The sequence below is a fragment of the Hypanus sabinus genome, chromosome 5, assembly GCF_030144855.1.
Source record: "Hypanus sabinus isolate sHypSab1 chromosome 5, sHypSab1.hap1, whole genome shotgun sequence".
NCBI classification, from domain to species: Eukaryota; Metazoa; Chordata; class Chondrichthyes; order Myliobatiformes; family Dasyatidae; genus Hypanus; species Hypanus sabinus.
The window spans coordinates 1,990,845-2,016,534 of NC_082710.1; the positions used below are offsets into that span (position 1 = coordinate 1,990,845).

The window sequence follows — 25,690 nt, forward strand, 5'->3', positions numbered from 1 at the left end:
TACCTATCGCACTTTACATCCAATAATTTTGCTGCAACTGATGTCAGGCCCACAGGTCAGTAACTGCTAGGCTTTCCTCACTGCCCTTCCTGCAAAGTGAAAACCACGTCTATTGGTGTCTATGCTGCGATCAGTGCGTATTTAAAAATCTCACCTGGGCTCCCTTGTCTTCGCTTACCTACATAACAGCCTGCATTAAATCTCATCTCGTGTGACTTTAACACTAGTGAAGTAAACACCATTTATAGAGACTAGCATTATGCTAGAGGCACCACAGTCGCCTAGCGGTCAGGGTGTCGGAGTTCAGAGTTCGGTTTCTGTGTCCCCTGTACATCCTTCATGTGTGTGCGTGGGTTTCCTCTCACTTACTGATCAGTGGGATAATTGGTCGTTGTAAACTGTCTCGTGAGTAAGCTAGGGTTAAGTCAGAGGATTGCTGAGTGGCGTGGGTTTTTGGGCTGGAAAGGTCTGTTCCACGCTGCATCTCAACATCTATCAATCAATAAGCGGATACATGGATGAACAGATAGATAAATTAAACCCCACAAATAAACAAACAAATTAATTCACCAACACACATACAAAATGCTGGAAGAACTCCGCAGACCAGGTAGTATCTATAGAACAAAAAGTATAGTTGCGTTTCGGGCTGAAACCCTGACTGTGCTCTTTCCCATAGATGCTGCCTGGCCTGCTGAGTTCCTCCAGCATTTTGTGTGTGTTGCTCAGATTTCCAGCATCTGCAGATTTTTTCTTCTTTGTAATTAATTCACCTTCTCTTTTATCTTTCATCCCAAATTCCAGTTAGCAGTTTAACTGGTTACTGTCACTTTTTTGCGCTAATTTTTATTTTGCGGTTTATAGTCTTAGTATTGTACTGCTGCTGCAAAACAACAAAATTCATGTCAGTGATAATAAACTTGGTTCTGTTTCCTTCGTGAAGGGGAGATGGTAGACGTGTATTGGCAAATAAGTTGTAAGGCACGTGAAAGGTGGTTTGTCAATCTTCGTGTGTAGTTTTTCACCGATTCTATCATATTTCTTTGTTCTATTGTGAATACCCGCAAGAAGATGAATCTCGGGGTAGTATATGGTGACATATATGTCGATTGATAATATAATTACTTTTGATAATTTTACTTTGAAGAATGAGGCTGGTGGAATCCGGCATGGATTTGGAGGGCCGAACGGCTTCCTTTGTGCCGTTATGACTATCAGGGCAAATGCAGGATCACATTTAGTGTAAATGTTTGAACTGAGTTTTAACAAAATCCGCAAGTTCGGAGAACCACCCCCTTCTGAGACGTGCTGGCCTGATCAATAGGAGGTCGCAGGCTGTGTGTGAACCCGCTTCCTCCGACGTGAGAGGCGAATTTGGCGGTTCAGATCAATCGTGCCCACGGCCAGCAGGTGATTTGCCTTAGAATGGATTTACTGATCCAAGCGTTTTGCTCTGTGGTTATCGCACGCTCCTCGGGAGTTGTCAGCCTGAGTGGTTAGTGCTGGTTAACTGTTGAATGAAAGCAGAAGACAGTTCCGAAGAGAGCGGCGGCTGCTCGATCTCTCCCTGAGTTTGAAGCAGGCACTGCCGCAGAATGGACGAGGTCGCCGAGCCCGACGCCAACACCAGGCAGGAATCCCACTCCCTGCACACTCGCCTTCGAAAACACTTCCAAAAGACCAGACCCTTCCTTAGCCCAAAAACCGCGTCCGAGCAGAAGGGCGAGGGCGAGGGCAAGGGCAAGAAGGAGACAGCGGGGAGAGTGATTTGGAAAGGCAAGAGGCAAGTGCTGGACCGTGTTTTCTCGTCCTCGCAGCCGAACCTCTGCTGTTCGGGAGCTTCACGGGACCTGCAGGATTCCCGAGCCGGGGCTAAACTGCTCTCTGAGTCCAAACAGGTGACGCCAGTGAGGCAGAGGGCGATTTTCGCCAGCGTGTGGTCGGCTGTGACACACCAAAAGCGCCCGGCTCAGGGTGCAGACGAATGTTCGAAGCGCCCCGAGCCCGCCCGAGAGCAGGAAGCGAGCAGCCTGGCCGGGACTGCGGAAACTGTGAGTAACGGCTGCGAGTGACAGCCCCTCTGTTTTGGCGCAGTGTTCAGGCTACACACGTAGCAGCTTGTTTTCCGCACGGGTACTAGGGGTCGAGTACTCGAACCTGAGTGTGTGAATGTCTGCATCGCGTTTACTCTTCACGGACAGTAGTGGGCAGTAATCTGGTCTGGGTCTCGGTCCAATCCGCAGTAAATTGGTAGTAAATTACTCTGAACACACTAGGTAAATGTTTGTGTTTTGGCTGGGATTCCATGCAAAGCGGAAGATGCAGCGCTCGGGATTCAGACCGAAGCTTCTGTCTGGGAGAGCTGAGAAACTTTGTGACCCGGGTTGAACGGTTGGGGCACCGTTTGCAGTTGTGCAGACATCTCGGCCAGCCTACCCAGGGAAATCTCACCGACATGCTTTCGGCTTTGAGATCTGTCGGATAACTTGTGGTTTCCCATTCCGATCACATCGGTGTCTGCACCAGCTCGGGGCTGCACCCATCCTGAATTTGGCGATCACCCTGCGGCAACCGGCAGCAGGCGAACCGCGAACATTGGCATCTGTATATCCGGATCTACAGCGACTGTTCAGTCACTGGAGAGTGATCCTTGAATAGAATACCCTGCCAAAATATACAGTTCCGATCAGTCACTAGTAACCTGAATCATCGAACAGCACAGACCCAGGCCATTCGGCCCATCCAGGCCGTGCTGAACTGTTACTCTGACAAATCACAGACAATAGCTCGCTAAACACCCACTCCCATCCATGTACATATCCAAATTTCTCTCAAATGCTGAAATCAAACTTGCATCCACCACTTGAGCTGGTTGGTCGAGCACGCTCGCATTTCCCTCCTTTGGTTGAAAAAATTCTCCTAAACCAGGGGTTCCCGACCTTTTTAATGCCATGGACCCCTACCATTAACTGAGAGCTCTGTTGACCCCAGATTGGGAATCTCTGCCCTAAACATTTCACCTTTCACCTTTAACCTGTGACCTCTAGTTGTAGTCACCCAACCTCAGTGGAAACATCCTGCTTGTATTTACTTTATACCCTCATAATTTTGTATACCTAAATCAAATCTCTTCTCGTCTTCCTGCATTTTTAGGCATGAAGTCCTAACCTAGTCAACCTTTCCCTGTAACACAGGTTCACAAGACCCCACAATAACCCCGTCTCTCTTGACCCTTCTGCAGCCTTTTCATCTGGGGATCACTTGACATGCTTCTCTGCCTGTCTGTGCTTCAGTCTCTTTCTCGGGGCAACACAGTGGCAAAGCTGCTGGTAGGCAGTGCCGGCAAAATGGTTTCAGTCCTGATCTCCAGTCGCTGTCTTTGTGGAGTTTATCCTCTTCACCATGTGGTTTTCCACTCGGTGTTCTGGTTTCCTCCCGAATCCCAGAGGTGTGCATTGGTGGATTATTTGGCCAATGTAAATTGTCCTGACGAAGGGTCTCAGCTTGAAACATTGACTGCTCGTTTCTATGGATGCTGCCTGACCTGCTGAGTTCCTCCAATGTGTTTGTATGTGTTGATTGGACCACAGCATCTGCTGTGTACTTTGTGTAAATTGCCTATGCTCTGTAGGTTGGTGATAGAATCTAAATCTGATGCTATTTAGAGGTATAAGTACAAACATAAGAGATTCTGCAGATGCTGGAAATCCAGAGCAACACACACAAAATGCTGGAGGACTCAACAGGTCAGGAAGCATTAATAGAGAGGCATAAAGAGTCAATGTTTTGGACCAAGACCCTTCATCAGTTCTGTGGAAAATGGTGTAGGATTAGTGTAAAAGGTTGCTTGCTGCTCAGTGAAGACTAGGTGGACAGAAGTGCTGATTTATGGTAACTTTTCCATAAAAGTCTGATGGACTCATTTGTGAAACAGGTGTAGGAATTATATCTGGTCTTTGGAGCCTGCTTTGCTCTTCATTAGATCAAGGCTTCATTTCTCACTTCTTCACTTTGTATTGAGTTATCTCCATATCCAGAAATCTATCAGCCACTCAGTCTGCAGGAGGAACACCAACCCTCAATTAGACTGTTTAGAAGGGTGTAGAACTGGGGTTCCTAACCTGGGTTCCATGGACCCTTCGGTTAATAGTAAAGCTTCATGGCATAAAAAAGGTTGGGAATCCCTGGTTTAGAGGAATGGAAAGTGACATAATTGAGGTACAAAGTTCTGAGAGCATTGTCCATTATCCTACTAATGGCTCAAGGGTGTTCAGGAACCTCACAGCCTGGAGTAAGAAACTGTTACCCAGCCTGGCGGTCTTTGTTCTTGCACAGTGTATCTATCACCTGATGGTGGGAGGTCAAAAATAACTTGCCTGATGGGCAAAGTTAAAGATTAGCATAATTTGTCATATAAACATTGCAACATACAATGAAATAAGTAGCTTACATCATCACTTGTTAGGTGCTGGGGGCAGCCTACCAGTGTTGCCATGCTCCTGGTGCCAATGTAGCATGCCCACAACTTACTAAACCCAGCCTGTACATCTTTGGACTGTGGGAGGAAACCAGAGCACCCAGAGGAAACCCACATGGCCATGGAGAGAATGTACAAACTCCTTACAGACAGAACTAAACCCTAATCTTCCAATCGCTGTTGCTGTAAAGTGTTGTGCTAACGGCTGCACTACCATTTTTCGCTAAAGATGGAAAACCAGGCAGCAAACGTCAGTACTAAATACACTATAGTCCTTGAAGACCATAGTTGCCCTAAAGAGTTTTAATAATCAATCTACTTCCTGACTTACTTATATTTATTGTTTACATGTTATTTTGCCTGCACATTGGGTGTTTGATGGACTTTATTTTAATGGGTGATTATTGTGAAATAGAAGAGACCCTCTGGCCCTTTGAGTTGTATAGTCCAGCAATCCCCCAGTTTAATCCGAGCCTAATCACAAGACAATTTAAAACAAACGATTAACCTACCAACCTGTATGCCTTTGGACAGTGGGAGGAAACCCATAGAGTCATGGGGAGAATGTACAAACTCCTTTCAGGTAGTGGCAGGAACTGAACCCGGGTCTCCCACACTGTAAAGCATTGGGCTAACCACTGTGGCACCCCATTTTCTTTGTTTATGGCTGCCTTTAAGGAGACAAATCTCAGGGTTCTATGTAGTATACATACTTCGATAATAATTGTATTTTGAACTTTGAAAACACATTGGTTACTTGCTTCTTAAAACTGGGAATTGGCACGTTCATGTTAGATTGAATTCCTGTTTCAGATTTCTAACATTTTAACCCTCTGCCCGACTCACAACTGACCATTCCTGAAGGAAAAGATTTCAAAGTTCTATGTAAATTTATTATCAAACTACGTATATCACCATATACAACCCTGAGATTCATTTTCTTGTTGGCATTCACAATAGAACAAAGAAATACAATAGAATCAATTAACGCACAAAGACTGACAAACAACCAATGTGCAAAAGGCAATCTGTGTAAATACAAAAAAAATCAAATAAATAAATCTTATATTTGCTAGTATTTTCACTGCTGGGGTTAAGCTTAACTTCTACCTTGCAAATGAATGCTCCAAATTATTTTAGTAAACTGTCATTTGTAATTTCCTATCTGAGAGCTGTAGGGTTTGCAGCCTGTGAAATTCTGGCCCTTGCCTCTTCCATCTCCCACAATTCTGTGGTCTTACCATGTTATGCAGTCTTGTCATGTGACCAGCCATATGCTCTGATGATAACAGCATTGCATTACATACCCAACTTTACAGGCACACCCAATATCTATCATGTGGAAATAAAAATATGACAGTGTTAACCAATATACAAACCTAATTGACTGGGATCTTGTAAATAAAGCAATATCAAATTTCATTGCAGAATTATGCTTCCTTCAAATTATTGATTGTCCAAGTACACATTTGTGTGTGATTTGCTGCTGGGTTAACAGGTCTCTACAGGATGTGACTGTATAATTCCAAAAAAAAATTATGACTCACTTAGTAGTAACACTTGGCAGAGAGTAATCAAATGCTTTTAGCCAATAAAATGTATGTGATCTTGTTAGTATTGGTATCTAGAGGAGCCTTGGACTTTGCTGCACAATCTCTCCTGCTTGTACGAAGGATGTTTTGCTGAGTTGTTCATTGGTGGTGGAAATGGTGAGGCCTGAGGTAATGATTGGTACTAACCCTGCTATCACTTCATTCAGAGGTGCTGGTGTGTCAGCTGTATACACTGCAGATCAATGGTCTGACTGAAAATGAGTTTTCAATTCAGTTTTTTCAAAATGGGTAGGTAGCGCACTGCTGTATCAGTTAGTGCCCACTGGTCAGGGTTGATTCCCAATGCTATCTGCAAGGAGTTTGTATGTTCTTGTCTTTGTACATTCTGGGAAATGGACTCAATGGGTTGAATGGCCTAATTCTACTCCTTTGTCTTGTGGTCAGACCAGAAGTATAGGAGCAGAATTGGACTATTCAGCCCATCGAATCTGCCCTGCCATTCCCTCTTGGCTGAACCCGGACCCCACTCAACCCCATGCACCTGCCTTCTTGACATATCCTTTGATGCCCTAACCCATCAGGAAATGATTAACTTCTGCTTTAAGTATACCCACGGATTTGGCCTCTACTGCACCCTCTGACAGAGTATTCCACATATTCGCTACTTGCTAGCTAAAGAAATTCCTCCTTACCTCTGTTATAAAAAGTTGCTCCTCAGTTTTGAGGCTGTGCTCTTTAGTTCTGGATGGCTCTACCAGAGGAAATATCCTCTCCACATGGGTTTCAGTGAGGTCCCCCACATTCTTCTAAATTACAGTGAGTACAGGCCCAAAGTCACCAAATGATCCTCAAACCCCTTCATTCCCAGAGTCGTCCTTGTGAACCTCCTGTGGACTCTCTCCAATGACACTACATCCTTTCTCAGATAAGGGGCCCAAAACTGTGATTGATACTCCAAGTGTGGCCTGACTAGTATCTTGTAAAGCTTCAACATAATCTCCTTGCCTTTATATTGTATTCCTGTGAAATAAGTGCCAACATTGCATTTTCCTTCTTTACCACAGACGTAATATGCAAGTTAATCTCCTGGGTGTCTTGTACGAGGACTTCCAAGTTTCTTTGTACATCTGATGTCTGAACCTTCTCCTCATTTAGATAATAGTCTGCACTATTGTTCCTTTTACCAAAGTACCTTTTCATACATATCCCAACACTATATTCCATCTGCCACTTTTCTGTCCATTCTACCAATCGCATTGCTTCCTCAGCACTACCTACCCCTCCACCTGTCTTTGTAGCACCACAAACTTTGCCACAAAGCCATCTATTCCATTATCAAAATCAGTGATAAACATTTTGACAAGTAGTGGTCCCAATACTGACATCTGAGGAACACACAGATTTCCATTATTTCCACTCACTGCATTCTGGCTGTCAGCCATTCTGCTATCCATGCCAGTAACTTTCCTGTAATGTAACAGGGATTCATCTTATTAAGCAGTCTCATGTGTGGCACTTTATCAAATGCCTTTTGAAAATCCAAGTAAATGATATCCACTGCCTCTTTGTCCACCCTGCTTGTTACTTGCTTGAAGAATTCTAACAGATTTGTCAGTCAAGATTTCCATTTACAGAAACCATGCTGACTTTGACTTATCATTAGTCACCATGTACCCTGAAACCTCATCCTTAATAATAGACTCCAACCCTTTCCCAAGCACTGAGATTTGGATAACTGGCCTATAATTTACTTTATTTTAACTTCCTCCCACCTTAAAGAATGGAGTGACATTTGCAATTTGCCAGTCCTCTGGGACCATACCAGAATCAAGTGATTCTGAAGGATCATGACCAGTGCATCCGTTATCTCTTCAGCAACCTCACTCAGGACTCTGGGATGTAGTCCATCTGGTCCAGGTGACTTATCCACCTTAAGACCTTTGTGTTTACCTTGGACTTTGTCCTTTGTAATAGCAATGGCACTCACTCCTGCTCCCTGCCACTTATGGACCTCTGGCACACTGCTAGTGTCTTCCACAGCGAAGACGGATGCAAAGTACCCATTAAGTTCATCTGCCATTTCTTCATCCCCCATTACGACCTCACCAGCATAATTTTCCAGAGGTCCAATATCAACTCTCACCTCCCTTTTACTCATTACATAACTGAAAAATATTTAGTATAATGCTTTATATCAGTGGCGAGTTTGCCCTCGTATTTCATCTTTTCCCTTATAGCTTTTTTTAATTGCCTTTTGTTGGATTTTAAGAACTTCCCACTCACTTTTACTACTTTATATACCCTTTCCTGGGCTCTTATGCAGCCTTTAACTTCAAATGTCGGCCTTCTGCCATTTAAGAACTTCTTCCTCTGTGGGTCATATCTATCCTGTGCCTTGTGAACTATTCGCAGTAACTTCAGCCAACTCTGCTCTGCCGTCATCCCCACCAGCATCCTCCTCCAATCCACCTGGACAATCTCTCTCAAGCCTCTGTAATTCCCTTTATTCCATTGTGCTACTGATACGTGTGAGTTATGCTTTTCCCTCTCAAATTCAATCGTATTATGCTCACTTCCTCCAAAGGGTTTTTTCATGTTAAGCTCCCTAATAAGATCTGGGTTATTGCACAACACCCAGTCTAAGATAGAAACCCCAAGTAGGCTCAAGCTCAAGCACAAGTTGCTTGCAAAAGCCATCTCATAGGCGTTCAATAAATTCCCTCTCTTGCAATCTGACACCAACCTGATTTTCCCAATCTCTTGCATGAAGTCCCCCATCAGTTTTGTGACATTACCCTTATTACATGCCCTTTCCAGTTCCCTTTGCAATCTCAACACCACAGCTTGGCTGCTATTTGGAGGTCTATTTAAGATTCCCATAATGTTTTTTTTACCCTTACAGTTTATTAACTCCATCCACAAAGATTCAGCATTCCCTGTCACCCTGTGGTTCTCTGCATCACCATGTGGGATTTTACAAGGTCTTCCAGCTTCTTCCGCATTCCAAAGAGTTTCACTTAGGATTAGTAAGTTGTGGCCATACTATTCTGGCTCCAGAAGTGTAGCGAAACTTGCGGCCCGCCCAGCACAGTCCTCGCTGATTTGATTTGATACAGATGACACATTTCACTCAATGTATCGATCCGCATGTAACAAGTAAAACATTTTTAAAATGTTTTGTTGCAGCTTTTTGCTTGAATATGTAAGCCAATAATGATGGTTTCAAGACACTTATTTTTCACTTTCCATCATAGCTTTGTCAATAAGTTACAGGTTTCTCAAATTACAGTGACATTGACTACAATACTGTGTCCTTCCCTACCACTACCACCCCGTCTGGATCTGAGATAGAGCCAGAGTCTCATTTCTTGTAGGAATCGCATTCAAACAGGCTTCCAAGCTCTTATTCTCAACCATCTGTCTCATTATTGTCCAAAAAAACCCTGCATTCCTCCTCTATCAACCGTACAACCAACACTCCTGTCTCTCTTGCACTTCTGGGCAGTCAACTCTGATCCGTTTCCTTTGTTCTCACTCAAAAAAGGCAGTAAACTGCTTTTCACTGGATAATATCTGATTCTGGGGATGCTTATGTTTTGCTCGTCATGTAGTACTTTTTAATTTAGAGGCCATCACGGTAACAGGCCCTTCCAGTGCTACAAACCTCTGCTGCCCAGTTCCACCCATGTGGCCAGTTAACCTAGTGACATGTATGTCTTTGGGATGATCGTAGCACTTGAAGAGAACATACATGTCGAACGGACACTGAGAGAAAGTACGAACTCCTTACAGCCAGTGGCGGGAATTAAACCCTGAGCCTGGTGTTGTAAGGCAACACGTTATCTGCCATGATACCATACCACCCTAATAATAAAACATTTATTATTCCTGACTTTCTCATATTACCTCTCCTGCATGGACATATTTAATCTTTCCATCCAGTTTTACCTGCATTAAACCAGCTAGAAACATAGATAAACTCCCTCAACAACACCCAACAAATGCTTGAGGAACTCAGCAGGTCAGATAGCATCTCTGGAAAAGAATAAACATGATGTTTTCAGCCAAGACCCTCCTTCAGGGCTGAGAAGGAAGGGTAAAGATTCGGAATAAAAAGGCAGGGGGAGGGAAAGGAGGGCAGCTGTAAGGTGATAGGTGAAGCCAGGTAGTTAGGATAAGAAAAGGGCAGGGGAAGAAGACCATGTGACATAGGAGCAGAATTAGACTATTCAGCCCATTTAGTCCACTCCGGCATTTCCTCATGGCTGATCCTGGATTCCATTCAACCCCATATACTTGCTGTCTCACCATATGCCTTGATACCCTGACCAATTAGAAAACTACCAACTTCTGTTTTGAACATACCCACGGACTTGGCCTCCACCATGGTCTGTGGCAGACTAATCCACAGATTCACCACTCTTTGACTAAAGAAGTTCCTCCTTACCTCTGTTCTAAAGTGTCACCCCTCAATTTTGAGGCTGTGCCCTCTAGTTCTGGATGTCCCCACCAGAGGAAACGTCCTCTCCACGTCCACCTTATCTAGCCCTTTCAACATTCGGTAGGTTTCAATGAGATCCCCCCACATTCTTTTAAATTCCAGTGAGTACAGGCCCAAAGCTGCCAAACACTCCACATATGTTAACCCCTTCATTCCTGGAATCGTCCTCATGAACCTTCTCTGGACTCTCCAATGACAACACATCCTTTCTGAGATAAAGGGCCCAAAATTGTTGTCAATGCTCTAAGTGTGGCCTAGTGTCTTATAAACTGTCAACATTATCTCCTTGTTTTATATTCTATTCCCCTAAAATAAATACCAACATTGAGTTTGCCTTCTTTGCCACAGACTCAACCTGTGAATTAACCTCTGGGAATCCTACAAGAGGACTCCTAAGTCCCTCTGCACCTCTAATGTTTAAATTTTCTCCCAATTTAGATAATAGTCCGCACTTTCATTTCTTTTATCAAAATGCATTTTCATACATTTCCTATCTCTGTTCCATCTGCCACTTTTTTTGCCCATTTTTCCAATTTGTCTAAGCCCTGCTGCAATTGCATTGCTTCCTCAGCACCACCTACCCCTCCACCTATCTTTGCATCATCCTCAAACTTTGTCACAAAGCTATCCATTCCATTATCTAAATCATTGACAAACAGTGTCCCAACATTGTCCCCTGAGGAAAACCTCTCATCATTGGCAGCCAACCAGAAAAGGCTTCCTTTATTCCCACTTGCTGCCTCCTGCCTGCCTGTCAGCCATTCCTCTATCCATGCAGTATCTTTCCTGTAACACCATAGGATTTTGGCTTGTTAAACAGCCTGATGTGTGGCACCTTATCAAATACCTTCTGAAAATCCAGGTAAATGACATCCACTGCCTCTCCTTTGTCCACCCTACTTGTTACTTCCTTGAAGAACTCTATCAGATGTGTCAGGAAAGATTTTCTTTCCAGAAACCATTCTGATAGTGACATTTTATCATAAGAAGAAATCTGATAGGGGAGGAGAGTGGATCACCAGAGAAAAGGAAGGAGGAGGGGTTTCCTTCAATGTCATTGGATTCTCCCTTTTTGATTTGTTTTATTTTTATGCCCCTCATTAAGAAAGCAAAGTGTCCTTTAATGAATATAAAGTACTGAAATAGAACAAAATTGACTGACTGTCATCCTCTTCCTTTGGAGAGTTGCCTTCCTTAAATATATTCTGTGGTCCTTTGGAGGCCAATTCCTCTTATTTCAGGAAATTTCATCTTCATTTTATTTTTGCCATGTAAAGTGATTAGTCTATCTTTTCTTTGGGAAGTTAGAAGAAGACAGCAGGAAACATCTGGTTTCCCTTTTCAACAGTTATTTTTTAAGTTAGAAAATTTACTATTATATTTCCCTTTGTGTAACCTGGTGTGCTGGCTATTTTGATATACTTCTTCCACCAATGGATCCCTGCACACTCCCCAAATCTCAATCAGAATTGGCTTTAAGATCACTGATATAATGAAATGTAGCTACTCTTCTTTCAATAGGTTGGGCCCAGGATAGATCCTCAGATATTGAAATTGAAACTGCTCGATGAGAACTAGAGTGTGATGCAAGACCAACTCTAAATTATCCAAGTCCATGATTGGAACAGAGACTCTGATCGTATCTCACTCAGCTACATGCTTCCTCCCAAACTAGTGATCGCAGTACAACCAAAATTCTTGCTGGAGCTTTGATTGCCCTCAGATGTGGCTGCTTTTCAATGTAAAAGCTGAGTGTTCAGTGAGGGACTAGCTTGGTGGGGAGCAGGTGATCAGAGTTACTACTTGTCAGCAAACAAGACTTCAACCTGAAAATAAAGTTTCTTGTGGTAGCTATCAGTCTGTTGTCCCGAGGCTCTGGGCTTGTGTGTTGGCCAGGGTGAACCAAGTTCGAATTAAAATACAATCTGTTCCAAGTCATACCTGTTAGTAGGTTAGCTGGTCATTGTAAATTGTCCCCAGATTAGGCTTGGGTTAAATCCGTCATGCTGGGTGGTTCGGCTCGATGACCAGAAGGACCAGTTGCCCACTATCTTTAAATGAGTAAAAGCATCCACTCGATTTTTGAGTTTCTCCTGTTGTATCCAGTCAATAATGGCAATATCCTTTATCTCCAGTGATGTGCCTAGTATTTGGAATGTTGTACTCTGAATGATTTAGCCAGCAGGATTCCCTTATGGTTTTGGTCCATGATTGATCATTTAATGCATTCTAATATCTGATTTACTAATTGATGTGAGCAAAGTTACAGTAAATTCAATTTATTGTCCATGAGCACCACCAGATTTAAAATTTTTCCGAAGTAGCTTTAAAATGCTACGACTGGGGTTCAATACCCGCTGCTATCTGTAAGGAGTTAGTTCTTTTGTGCTTGTGTGCAATTCCTGCGGGTGCTCCCATTTCCTCGCACCTTCCAAATACATAAGAGTTAGGGTCAGTAAGAGTGGGCATGTTCTGTTGATAATTTTAACTTGCCTATAGTTTAAATGTAGTCTTGTTATTTAATGTGTTAATAAAGAAGTGCACACATTACTTTATCACAAATTTGGTTTTTAAATACTTTGATAACTATTTCAATATAATTGGTGTCTTTTGCAATTTTGTATATTGTATTTTATATATTTCAGTACATTATTCTGAGAAGGATCCATTGGCTTCACCAGACTGCCAAAGGGGTCCTTGACATAAAAAAAGAACCTCTGGTCTAAATAAACTTCGTACACCCTGGGCCATTTTATTAGTCCCCTCTTGGCCACAGAGTGTGTGTTCATGGTCTTTTGCTGTTGTAGCCCATCCACTTCAAGGTTTGGTGTGTTGGCCATTCAGGGAAGGTCTTCTACACTTCACTATCGTCTGAGTCTGAGGCTTCTGTCAGCAGGAGTTGACCATGTATATTGCATCCTAGCTGTCTACATGATACACAAGCCTGGGCAGTATGATATGGAGAGCAAGCTGTTGCCCATGTGGCAAACTGCCCCTCTCCATGCATCTGATGAACCCAATGGAATGGCAGAGACTGATACTGTTTGTAGCAGCAGTGCTGCAGAAGATGCCAGTCAGCATTGAATTCAATGTAGGACTGCCTTAGAAACTCCAGATTCTTCCTTTGGGGTTTACTCCTGAAGTCTCCCCATGACTGGCTATAGCTGCAAGACAATGGAGGTCTGAGATCAGAGTTTTCTTTCTCCTAGATCAGCTGCTAGCCATGGCCAATGAGCCCTATCTGCTCGAAGTGACAGAATTTAAGGCATCAGTAACCTCCCTTTGCCCCCTTCTCCTGTCGGTAGAAATGGTTCCACCGGGCTTAGTAGCTAAGCCACACGTGAAGGCCAGGAGCTGGACTTGGCTGTCAGAGGCTTTTTGAGGTGCACACCATTGGGAGCATTTAATAGGTAGTGGGAACTTGTCCCCATTGCCACCCCTGGCTATAACAACCTTAAGGAACCTGTTATAAAGTGTGGTTATTTGAGTTACTATCGCCTTCCTGTCAGCTTGAACCAGTCTGGCCATTCTCCTCAGAAATCTCTCATTAATGAGGCATTTTCACCCACAGAACTGCCACTGACTGGATTTTTTTTTGTTGTTTTTCACAACATTCTCTGTAAACTCTAGAGACTGTTGTGCATGAAAAGCCCAGGAGATCAGCAGTTTCTAAGCTATTCCAACCAGCCCATCTGGCAGCAATGATCTTTCCATGGTCAAAGTCACTGAGATCGCATTTCTTCCCCATTCTGGAGTTTGTTTTGAACAACAAGTAAATGTCTTGGCCAGCCTTGCATGCTTTTATGAATGATTGGCTGATTAGATATTTGCATTAATGAGCAGGTGAACAAGTTTACCTAATAAAGTAGCCACTGAGTGTATAATAGTTTCTTCTTGAAATCATTGTCCCAATGTAAGGTACCTCATGTTCTCCACACTCAATCTCATCTGGCCCAATCAAGATTTAACAATGGTCAAAGTTGCCCATGGTTCATTTTATTTGGCTTTGGATATCCATTTTCTTCTCACTGTGGACTTACCCAGTTTGGAAATTGGCATTTTGCCTGAATTGTTCATCAAGGAGCTTCACCCACTCATCTTCTAACAGTAAATTGTTGTCCAGGCTTTGTTTCTTCATCACTTCTCGCTGACATATCAAGCAAAGCTATTCATTCACTTTCAGCATCTTACCTGGACATTTATTATTGTCACATGCACCAAGTTGTAGTGAAAATCTTGTCTTACATCAGCCTTGTCTTCCTCCTTCCTTTCCAGTCCTGCAGAAGGTCTTGGCCTGAAACTTCAGCTGTTATGTAGATGAATCCTGGCCTGCAGAGTTCCTCCAGCATTTTGTGTTCCTATAGATCTGACCAGTATACAGTGCATTGAAGTAGAACAAGGTAAAATAACAACAATGCAGAATTAAGGTGCACCATCTGCAAAGAAAGCGCAGAGCTGGTAAACAATAAGGTGCAAGGTCATAATGAGGTAGTACAAAAAAGCTGGATGAACTCAGCAGGTCGGGCAGCATCCGTTGAAAGATCAGCTCTTTCAACGAATGCTGCCCGACCTACTGAGTTCATCCAGCTTTCTTGTACGTCTTGATTTGACCACAGCATCTGCAGTGTACTTTGTGTTTATAATGAGGTAGATTGTCCCTCTCGTCGTACAAAAGAACAGTTTAAAAAGTGTGTTGTAATGGATCTTCAGCTGTACTTGAACTGGGTGGTATGGGTTTTCAGGCTTTTGTATCTTCTGCCCAATGAGAGAAGGGAGAAGAGAGCACATCCAGGGTGGCTGCTTTATTGAGCTGGTGAGAAGTATAGAGAGAGTCCATGGAAGAGAGGCTGGTTCCTGTGATGTGTTGAGCTGTGTCCATAACATGTGATTTCTTGTGGTCACATGCAGAGCAGTTGCCATATCAAGTCATTAAGCATCCAGACAGAAAGTTTTCCACAATTCATCAATAAAAATTGGTTAGGGTTTATGAGGCCATGCTGAAATGGAGATGAGGTGTTGGTGAGCTTTCCTGGTTGGACCAGGAAAGGTGTTGTTAAATTGACATCAAAACAATTCTATTACCTCCATTTTAATGTTTACTGCAAATAAATTTCAATTATAATGTGAGATAAACTTATAATATTCTGCCTTTTAATCAAATTTTAATAAAAATATTTCATTTTGCTCAATAATTCTACATTTGGATTGAAGTTCATATTTTTGTGCATATATCTGGTAACAGTGGGAATTTCAATCTTCCAGTAATATAAAGCTGCATCTAACCTTTGATCATGGCCTGAAAGATTTATATCATTCGATTTATACTACATGAACAAATCTAGTTTTCTGTAATAAGGAGAAATGAAGTCAACTGGGCTGGATTCTCTTAAAGGATTTCTGTGTAAGGAGAGACTGGGCTAACGACAGTTTCCCCTAAGCCATTAGACTCCTCAATTCCCAGAGTCTAGTGTCTCTGTCTCTGTCTCCCTCTCTCATTTTTGCTCATTTCTTTCTCAATTCCTGCAAAAACATTGTTTACATTTACATCATTTATTATTATATTGTAATATGCCCTTTACTGTGCCCATTGTCTTGTTTATTTTGTACCATCTTGCACTGTTTTGTGCACTTTATGTAGTTCCGTGTAATTCTGAAGTCTAGTGTAGCTTTGTGTTGTTTCATGTAGCACCATGGTCCTGGAGGAACGTTGTGTTCGTTTTTACTGTGTACTGTACCAGCAGTTATGGTTGAAATGACGATAAAAGTGACTTGACAACTTGAGAGGAGAATGAGGGAGGATATCCTATAGGCTCATCAAATGGTAATAAGGAACAAAAATGCCATTGGCATTTTGCTGAGGGATTTTTTTTTCACAGATCTTCCAGCAATCAGCTGGAGAAAGCAGAAGTTCAAAGTAAGTTTTATTATCAAAATATATAAATGGGTGGGCAAGGAGATAAGGTGAGAGAGGGAAAAGAGGATGGGGAATGGTGAAGGAGACGAGAGGGTGCCCATCACCTCCCTCTGGTGCCCCTCCACCCCTTTTCTTCCATGCCATTCTGTACTCTTCTGTCAGCTTCCCCTTCTCCAGCCCTGTAGCTCTTTCATTAATCAACTTCCCCTCCCCTTCCGGTTTCACCTATCACTTTGTGTTTCTCTCTCCCCTCCCCCCAACTTCTAAATCTACTCTTCAGCTTTTTATTCTGCAGTCCTGCCGAAGGGTCTTGGCCCAAAACATTTGATTGTTTATTCATTTCCATAGATGCTGCCTTCATGGACCACTCTCCTCTCTGATCAGATTCCTCTTTCTCTGGCCCTCTAACTTTTCCACCTACCTGGCCTCCTACCTTTTCCACCTACCTGGCCTCACCTGTCTCCTTCTAGCTAGCCTCCTTCCCCTCCCCTCCCCCATCTTTTTATTCTGGTATCTTCCCCCTTCCTTTCCAATCCTGAAGAAGGGTCCCTCCATAGATGGTGCCTGATGTGCTGAGTTCCTCCAGCAATTTGTGTGTGTTTTGTGTTATTTAAGAAAGGCCTAGTGAATTGCCTGGTAGCAAGTTTACAAACCCAACTTGTCAGCATGACAACAAACCATGTTAGAAACACAGTGTCCTGAGCTTGCACACCCTTTCAAGCTTCCCTTCTTCAATACTTTAAACCATGATTTGAGCAGTGGGGAAAATAATTATGTTATTGTCTTGTGTTTTATTGTTAGCAACATAGTTACTGTTAGCTTGGAACCTATTCTGTGAGCCAGCACCTTTATTGCATTGGATTGAGTGAAACATGTTTATTCACTCAACCATTAAAAATGCACATTCTACAGCACCAATCTGGTCACTCTAATTTACAAACAAGCTCCTGTTTAATATACCTCTCAAGCTGAGTGTTGTTAGGAAAATATATTTGCATTTTGACAGTATTTATAAATAATGTAGTCTGTGGCCATTTTATTCGTTATCTCCTGTGCCTAATAAAGTGGCCACTGAATGTATGTTGGTGGTCTTCTGCCGTTGTAGTCAATCCACTTCAAGGTTCAACGTGTTGTGTGTTCAGACATGCTCTTCTGTACACCACTGTTGTAACACATAGGTATTTGAGTTGCTGTCATCTTCCTGTCTGTTTGAACCAGTCTGGCCATTCTCAGAATCAGAATCAGGCTTATTATCACCGGCATGTGTTGTGAAATTTGTTAACTTAGCAACATAATATACCAAAACCCCCCCAAAATAAAATAATAATAAATAAGCAAATCAATTACAGTATACATACATTGAATAGATTAAAATTGTGCAAAAAACAGAAATAATATATATTAAAAAAAGTGAGGTAGTGTCCAAAGATTCAATATCCATTTAGGAATCGGATGGCAGAGGGGAAGAAGCTGTTACTGAATTGCTGAGTGTGTGCCTTCAGGCTTCTGCATCTCCTACCTGATGGTAACAGTGAGAAAAGGGCATGCCCTGGGTGCTGGAGATCCTTAATAATGGACGCTGCCTTTCTGAGACTCCGCTCCTTGAAGATGTAGGCTAGTACCCAAAATGGAGCTGACTAGATTTACAATCTTCTGCAGCTCCTTTTGGTCCTGTGCAGTAGCCCCTCCATACCAGACAGTAATGCAGCCCGTCAGAATGCTCTCCACAGTACATATATAGAAGTTTTTGAGTATATTTGTTGACATACCAAATCTCCAAACTCCTAATGAAGTATAGCCTTCTTTATAACTGCATTGATATGTTGGGACCAGGTTGGTTCCTCGGAGATCTTGATACCTAGGGACTTGAAACTGCTCACTCTCTCCACTTCTGATCCGTCTGTGAGGATTGGTATGTGTTTTTTGGTCTTACCCTTCCTGAAGTCCACAATCAGCTCTTTTGTCTTACTGACGTTGAGTGCCAGGTTGTTGCTGCAACCCCACTCCACTAGTTGGCATATCTCGCTCCTGTACACCCTCTCGTCACCACCTGAGATTCTACCAACAATGGCTGTATCATCAGCAAATTTATAGATGGTGTTTGAGCTATGCCTAGCCACACAGAGAGAGTAGAGTAGTGGGCTAAGCATACGCCCCTGAGGTACATCAGTGTTGATCGTCAGCAAAAAGGACTTTTCTCATTAACTGCTGCTCACTGACAGTTTTTAAAACTTTTCTCACCCTTTTCTGCAAACTCTAGAGACTGTTGTGGAGATTCTACCAAATTCTTGCCATAGAATGTGTATTTTTGTATGCTCCATTAACGAAGCAGTCACAAGATGGAATCGGCCGGCCCTGAAGAAATTTTATGTGACAATACAGAATGTTTCAACGTATGTGACAAATAAAATGAATCTTTAATCTTCATTATAAAGTAAAATATGAGAAATGGATATTGCTACTTTAAATCTAACTTCAATGGCATGTTGTAAAGACAGAGTTAGTTTTTTTGATAGCTTAAACTTTATAGATTATCAACAAGATACATATAGGCTAATGGCATTAAGAGTAAAATCTGAGTATATGCTTCTTCGGCTCAGCAGTTTCTTATCAGTTAACTTGCCTAGTGAATCTCAATATCGGATAATGGAAAGTAATGTGGGTGTTTTCCATGAGACATTCAAGGAAATGGTTATATTCAATTTGTGTTACTGTACAGGATAAGCAAGATTTTTATCTATTCATAAATATTTACTAAGCAAATTGTCAAGTTAGCATTAATACACATCTAGGTTTTCATCATACTCACTGCCTGTTATGCCGCTGGCTTTTACAACAGTTATGGAGGTCTCTCCATCTTTGTCTGTCCTTGGCCACCAACCATGGAAGTTCTGCGTGAGACTCAGCCTTGAGTTAAATCCCCAGACGTAGAGGACTGGTGGACAGCTCTTAGCCTGGCCTCTACCCTCTGACCAGTTTGGCATGGGTGACCCTATCAAGATCCAAACCATAAAACCTTGACTCCAGCCAGCATAGCTCTCTTGCAAGCCTCCAACACATCAAGGTTTGTGGTTCTCCAGGAGAATTTTCACCATAGGCAGCATGATAAAAATGGACTTAAATTTTCTCTTCTAATTTTGTTCATTGTTGAAAGCATTTTGTATAATTTGTTTATTTTGTGAATGCTGCTTATCTGATGCTCTGCCTGTGATGCTGTGACAAGTAAGTTTGTCATTTCACCTTTGTGCATCTGACAATAAATGGTGGTCTAACTTGTGGCACATGGTTTCATCCAGGTAGGGCCATCTATTGTTGTCTCAATCTTAATTCAAGGTTTGAAATGCCATTTGATTAAAGGATCCCTGGGAGGAATGCTCACCTATTGACTTGGTGCTTCTTGCTGAGAGATTGGGAGTGAGAAATTTTAGAGGTTTTTGAATGTTTCTAGTTTGGCGTTATTGGTAGTAAAAAATCAATTGAAGAAAATGGCACAAAACAATTGTCCTCAAGACTATGTTCAGCTCAAGGAATCCAAACCATTCTCAAGATACCATTGTAGGTATAACACACAAAATTCTGGAGGAGCTCAGCAAGCCAGGCAGCATCTGTGGAAAGAAATAAACAGTGGACACTTCAGGCTGAGACCCTTCATCAGAACTAGAAAGGGAGAAGCCAAACTGCTGAGTTCCTCCAACGTGTGTGTGTGTGTGTGTGTGTGTGTGTTGTTCTGGATTTCTAGCACCTACAGAATCTCTTGTGTATTTCATAGTAGCTGTCCTCCTCCAGATTTGGGAAAGGATGACTTGATCCAGAACTAAATTCAAAACCAGGACATATCCAAGGAATGAGAGCTGCCACTGTGTCTAATGTTTCTGTGGCAAATAATGCCATTGTCACAACTTCTCGAGTTGTCATTCATTAAATGCAAGCTGTTGAATAAGCTTGCTTTGTCAGCCTGCATAAAGATTTGGAAACATACATTCCAGTTCTTATAGCTAGCAATCACATTGCATGAAGGATTTCTATGACTCTCCAAGGAGTGGTGGTTAAGCTGTCACCTTCAGTTTTACCCTCATTCACGGCTGTGCATGACAGTGGTTACTGCATTTTGTCAACTGCTGTCATCTGTCACCAGATTTTCAGTACCTTCTGCATTCTGCTGAAGGAAGAAATTGGTTATAGTGACCAATTCACTATGGCTTCACTTGGCTTGTTGTGAGTGGTTCTGGAAAAGGGTAAATTTGAGTTATATCGTCATTAAGATTAGGAGATACTGATGGAAAGAGAAGTCAAACTACAAAATATCAGTTTTAACACAAGATAATTAAGAAAAAGGAATGTAGCTATAAAGTTATAAAATTATACACATGTAGAGCATGACAGCAAGCTATTCAGCCCACCACTTTAATGCCAATCATCTACACTAGATGGCCACTTTATTGGGTACACCTGTACATCTCTGATGCAAGTATCAGCAATTCAGTGCAGAAAAGCATGCAGACATGGTCAAGAAGTTCTGTTGTTGTTCAGAGCAAACGTCAGAATGGGAAAGAAATTAGATTCAGATTCAGTTTATTGTCACTTAGAAACCACAAATGCAATGCAGTTAAAAAATGAGACAACGTTCCTCTAGAATGATATCACAAAAGCATATGACAAAACAGACTACACCAGAAAATCCACGTAACGTTTGGCAATCCCCAATCCAGAGTCCAGAGAGGCTGCTGCGTATTAATATCGTGCTACCATCTAACGCATTCCCCAGAAAGGAGCTCCAAATCCAAATGTGATCTAAGTTACTTTGACCGTGGAATGATTGTTGGTGTCAGGAAGGGTGGATGGAGTATCTCAGAAACTGCTAATGCCTGTGATTTTCATGCACATCAGTCTCTAGAGTTTACAGAGAATAGTGTGAAAAACAAAAAATAAAATCTTGTGAGCAGCAGTGGTCAAAAATGCCTTGTTAATGAAGGAGGTCAGAGGAGAATGACCAGACTGATTGAAGGTGACAGTAACACAATAGTGCTGTGCGGAGGAGGATTGCTGAACGGACACGTCGAACCTTGAAGTGCCCAAAGGGGACCCTACCCGGTACTGGAATCATGTACAGCTGCAATTACCTGCATCTCTGCATTATTTACTCATAAAATGTGGTCTGATATTCATCTAAGTTGCAATTATAGACAAACACAACCAGCCTAAACTATTAACACACAAACAATTGTACTTCTCAGTATTGACAACAAGTACACCATTTGAATAATCACAGACTCGATTCAAAAAAAAAGTATGTGAAACCCTGGGGTAATGCCTTCTACAAAAGCTATTGGAGTCAGGTGTTCCAATCAATGAGATGAGTCTACAAAAACATCTCTGAAGACCTGCGTGTTCATCAGTCCATGGTAGGAGAAATTGTCTACAAGCGGAGGAGATTCAGTATTGTTGCTACTCTCCCTCGGAGTGGGCATCCTGCAAAGATCGCACCAAGAGCACAATGTGTAATGCTGAAAGTGGTGAAAAAGAACCCAAGTGTAACATCAAAAGACCTGCAAAAACATCCAGAGCTTGCTAAATTCACAGTTCATATGTTCACGATAAGAAAAACACTGAACAAGCATGGTGTTCATTGAAGGACATCACAGAGGAAGCCACTGCTCTCCACAAAATGTCTCAAGTTAGCAAAGGACCAGCTGGATGTTCCACAAGGTTTCTGGGACAATGTTTTGTGGACAGATGAGAAACAAGTTGATATCTTTTGGCAGAAGTGCACACCATTATGTTTGGAGGAAAAAAGGCACTGTACACCAACACCAAAACCTCATCCCAACTGGAGTATGGTGGAAGGAACATGATGGTTTGGGGCTGCTTCAGGGCCTGAACAACTGCAATGAATTCAAAACTGTATCAAGACATTTTACAGGAGAATGTCAGGGGAACGGCCCGTCACCTGAAGTTTGATAGAAGTTAGACAATACAAGACCATGATCTAAAACACAAGATTAAATCAACAACGGAATGGTTTACCAAGAAGAAAATTTGTGTTTTGGAATGGCCAAGTCAGAGTCCAGACCTTAATCCTATAGGACTGTGGCACGACCTTGAAGAGGGCTGTTCATGCAAGGTATCCCAGAAATATTAATGAACTGAAACAGTTTTGTATACAGGAATGGTCTAACATTCTTTCTCACTGTTGTGCAAGTCTGATCAGCAGCTACAGGAAACATTTGGTGGAGGTTATTGCTGCTAAAGGAGTTTCTGCCAGTTATTAAATTCAGGGGTTCACATGGTTTTTCCATCCTGGACGGTGAATGATTGAATAAAGTGTTCAATACAGGTATGAAAAGTACAATTGTTTGTGTGTTATTGGTTTAGGTAGAAAGTGTTCGTCTATTATTGTGACTTGAATGAAGATCAGACCTCATCTTATGAGTAATTAATGCAGAAAACCAGGCATTTGCAAAGGGTTCACAAACTTTTTCTTGCAACTGTACCTAGTAAAATGTCCACTGAGTGTATATCCTTGCATTCCAATCATTAAAAGCAAACAGTTACAACAAGCTGTTATGAATGCAAATAATATGTGTTGGATTTCATTTCAAAAAGTTTTGAGTACAGGATCAAGCAGGTCTTGCTGTAGTTATACCTTAGTGAATATTGTGTGTAGTTTTGGTTTCCTTGTGTAATGAAACATACATTTGTCATGGAGGGAATGCTATAAAGTTCCATCAAACTCATGTTGGTGATAATTTGGTCAGGAAGAGGTTAGATTGACTAGGCTTAGATTGATCTGAGTTTAGAAGAATCTACAGTTTAGATTCTCAAATTAGGAATCACTATCTCAGAAGACTGGCAAAGACATTTAGGACTGGTATGGTGATGGGTGCCAAGTTACTTGAATATATTTAAGAAGGAGATGTCTAAACACAAAGATATGTGTTGGCATGGGGAGAGAATGGTAGTCAAATGGAGGATGAGCCAGGGCCATTTTGCATCGCAGGGAAGATCTGAAGCGCCAAATAGTCAACACTTCCTTCTCTCTATTATGATTTCTCTATTCAACAGGAATAGCAGCAGTCTCAGCAGTTCTTCATTTAAAAATAAGTGAAAACCTTTAAGTTAATTAAAGTTAGTTATTAATAGTTTAATACATCTTAAAACATTGAATTTCATAATATAAATGTCCTGCAGTGTAATGTACTGTTATAATAATGTGCTCCTAAGCCAGTGTAGCATTAGGAGTCTTCACTTTCTTTGACTGTGGCTTTAAACAGAAATGATAGACTATTCAGATTGATGCCTCCTGATCTCTGATATTGTGAAGTTATCTACAGCAACAGATTGCAGCCATAGCACAAATACAACGTTATGCACAGGACATTATGTGCTGATTGTTTCTTCCCCTCCATAGATGCTGCCTGACTTGCTGAGTTCCTCCAGCATTTTGTATGTGTTGACTAAGATTTCCAGCATCTGCAGAATAATGATGTTGAAGAGGTTTATGCTTGAGTAGTTTACCACTGTCATTAAAATGCAGTTATAACATTGTTGAGTATGCCACAATGAGCTGACATTGGGACCACCATTTTCAAATTTTAGAATAGTTCAGTTATTCTTTTTGTACCTTGCGTGACTAACTACATATCAACTACTTCATTTAGCTGTTGGCTGGCTTTTTTTATAAGCTATTGTACAACTATATAAGGGTTGTTTAAAAAAAAATGCCACAGGAAGAGGTTTGAGGTGTGAAAGACATTTTATTGGTGTTGAGACATTTTCACAAACACATTGCTCCGAGGTGGCTGGTCTAATAATGCAGTGCCTCAGCTGCAAACTGATCATAAATATGCTACCCCCGGAAGTGTTTTCATCTGAGTTGGAAGTTTTCTCTTTGCCTGCTGTGGCTTTCTACTTGAATTCCTGAATGAGAAGAAGGACACAACGATTCTACCATAAAGTGGGAAGCAAGGCAGTAAGAGGTGAAATCCTGCACCATTGTGGGTGTGTATGAATGTGTGTTGAGGAAGAACTGGGTCTTAAGTAGAGGACTTGGTGTGAAGGCGTTACCAGCATTTATAATTTTAGCTCTGCAAGTGACCGTGGGTACTGAAGTTCCTATGTGGGCTAATGCTGCACCCTCTATGGAAGTAATTGGTTCATTATTGTCACAAGAAGGGTGGCACAGTCATGTAGTCGTTAGCACAATCCTCTACAGTACAGGTGACCTGGGTTCAATTCCTGCCGCTACCTGTAAAGAGGTTGCACATTCTCCCTGTGGCCGTGTGGGTTTACTCCGGGTGTCCTAGATTCTTCCAACAGTCCAAAGACATAACGGTTGGTAAGTTAATTGGTCACTGTAAATGGCCCTTTGATTAAACTAGGATTAAATCAGGGGGTTGCTGGGCAGCATGACTTGAAGGGCTGGAATGGCTTATTCCATGTTGTATCTCAATAAATAAACACATGTATAGCAATGGAGGAAAAGGCTTTAATCTGCATTCCATCCGGAGAGATCACTCCATTGGTAAGTGCATTGAGGTAGTACAAAATGGGAAAACCAGTGGAGATGATGGTTTTATATACAGATTATGTATATATAGCACTATAATCTGTTGATACAGCGAGAGAGAGATTATATTATTCAGCATCATGTTTAATATCACTGGCATATGTCAAGAAACTTGTTGTTTTGCAGTGGAAGTACAGGGCAATAAATTACAATAAGAAATATATAAAAATGAATTAAGTAGTGAAAAAGTGAGTGAATTGTTCATAGGTTCACTGTCCATTCAGAAATCTGTTGGCAGAGTCGAAGAATCTCTTCCTGAAATGTAGAGCATGAGTCCTCAAACTCCTGTATCTTCTCCTTGATAGCAGCAATGTCTCCAATGCCTATACCTCTCCAATGCTCCTATATCTTAAGGGTTTATGGTTGTGGTTACAAAGAAGGTAGACTAATGGCAAATTGCAAGGGTCATGAACACTGAGCTGAACTGAATATGCCTGGACTCCTTCATTCTTGTGTTGTATACCTTGTATTTTTTCACTCGCTTTCTTTAGTTACCAGTTGCACAATTTGATTTTTGTTGTACACGGGGGGAGTGGGGTTTGCTGTTTTCTTTGAATGAGTTCCATGATGTTTCTTTGTTTCTTGTGTGTCCGTGGGAAGATGAAACTCAGGTTGTATACTTCGATAATAAATTACTTTGAATCTTTGATAAATCAAGGATTTATCTTTATTGTTAAAG

General features: G+C 41.8%; 1 protein-coding gene across 1 annotated transcript in view; it reads left to right on the forward strand.

Moving 5' to 3' along the window:
- Positions 1-1,595: 1,595 nt before the first annotated feature.
- The window catches only part of LOC132393891 (multiple C2 and transmembrane domain-containing protein 1-like), a 600,107-nt gene continuing 576,012 nt past the window's right edge, over positions 1,596-25,690 (forward strand). Inside the window, exon 1 of the mRNA XM_059969303.1 lies at positions 1,596-2,051. Coding sequence (XP_059825286.1) covers positions 1,596-2,051 — 456 coding nt within the window. The remainder of the gene's footprint in view (positions 2,052-25,690) is intronic.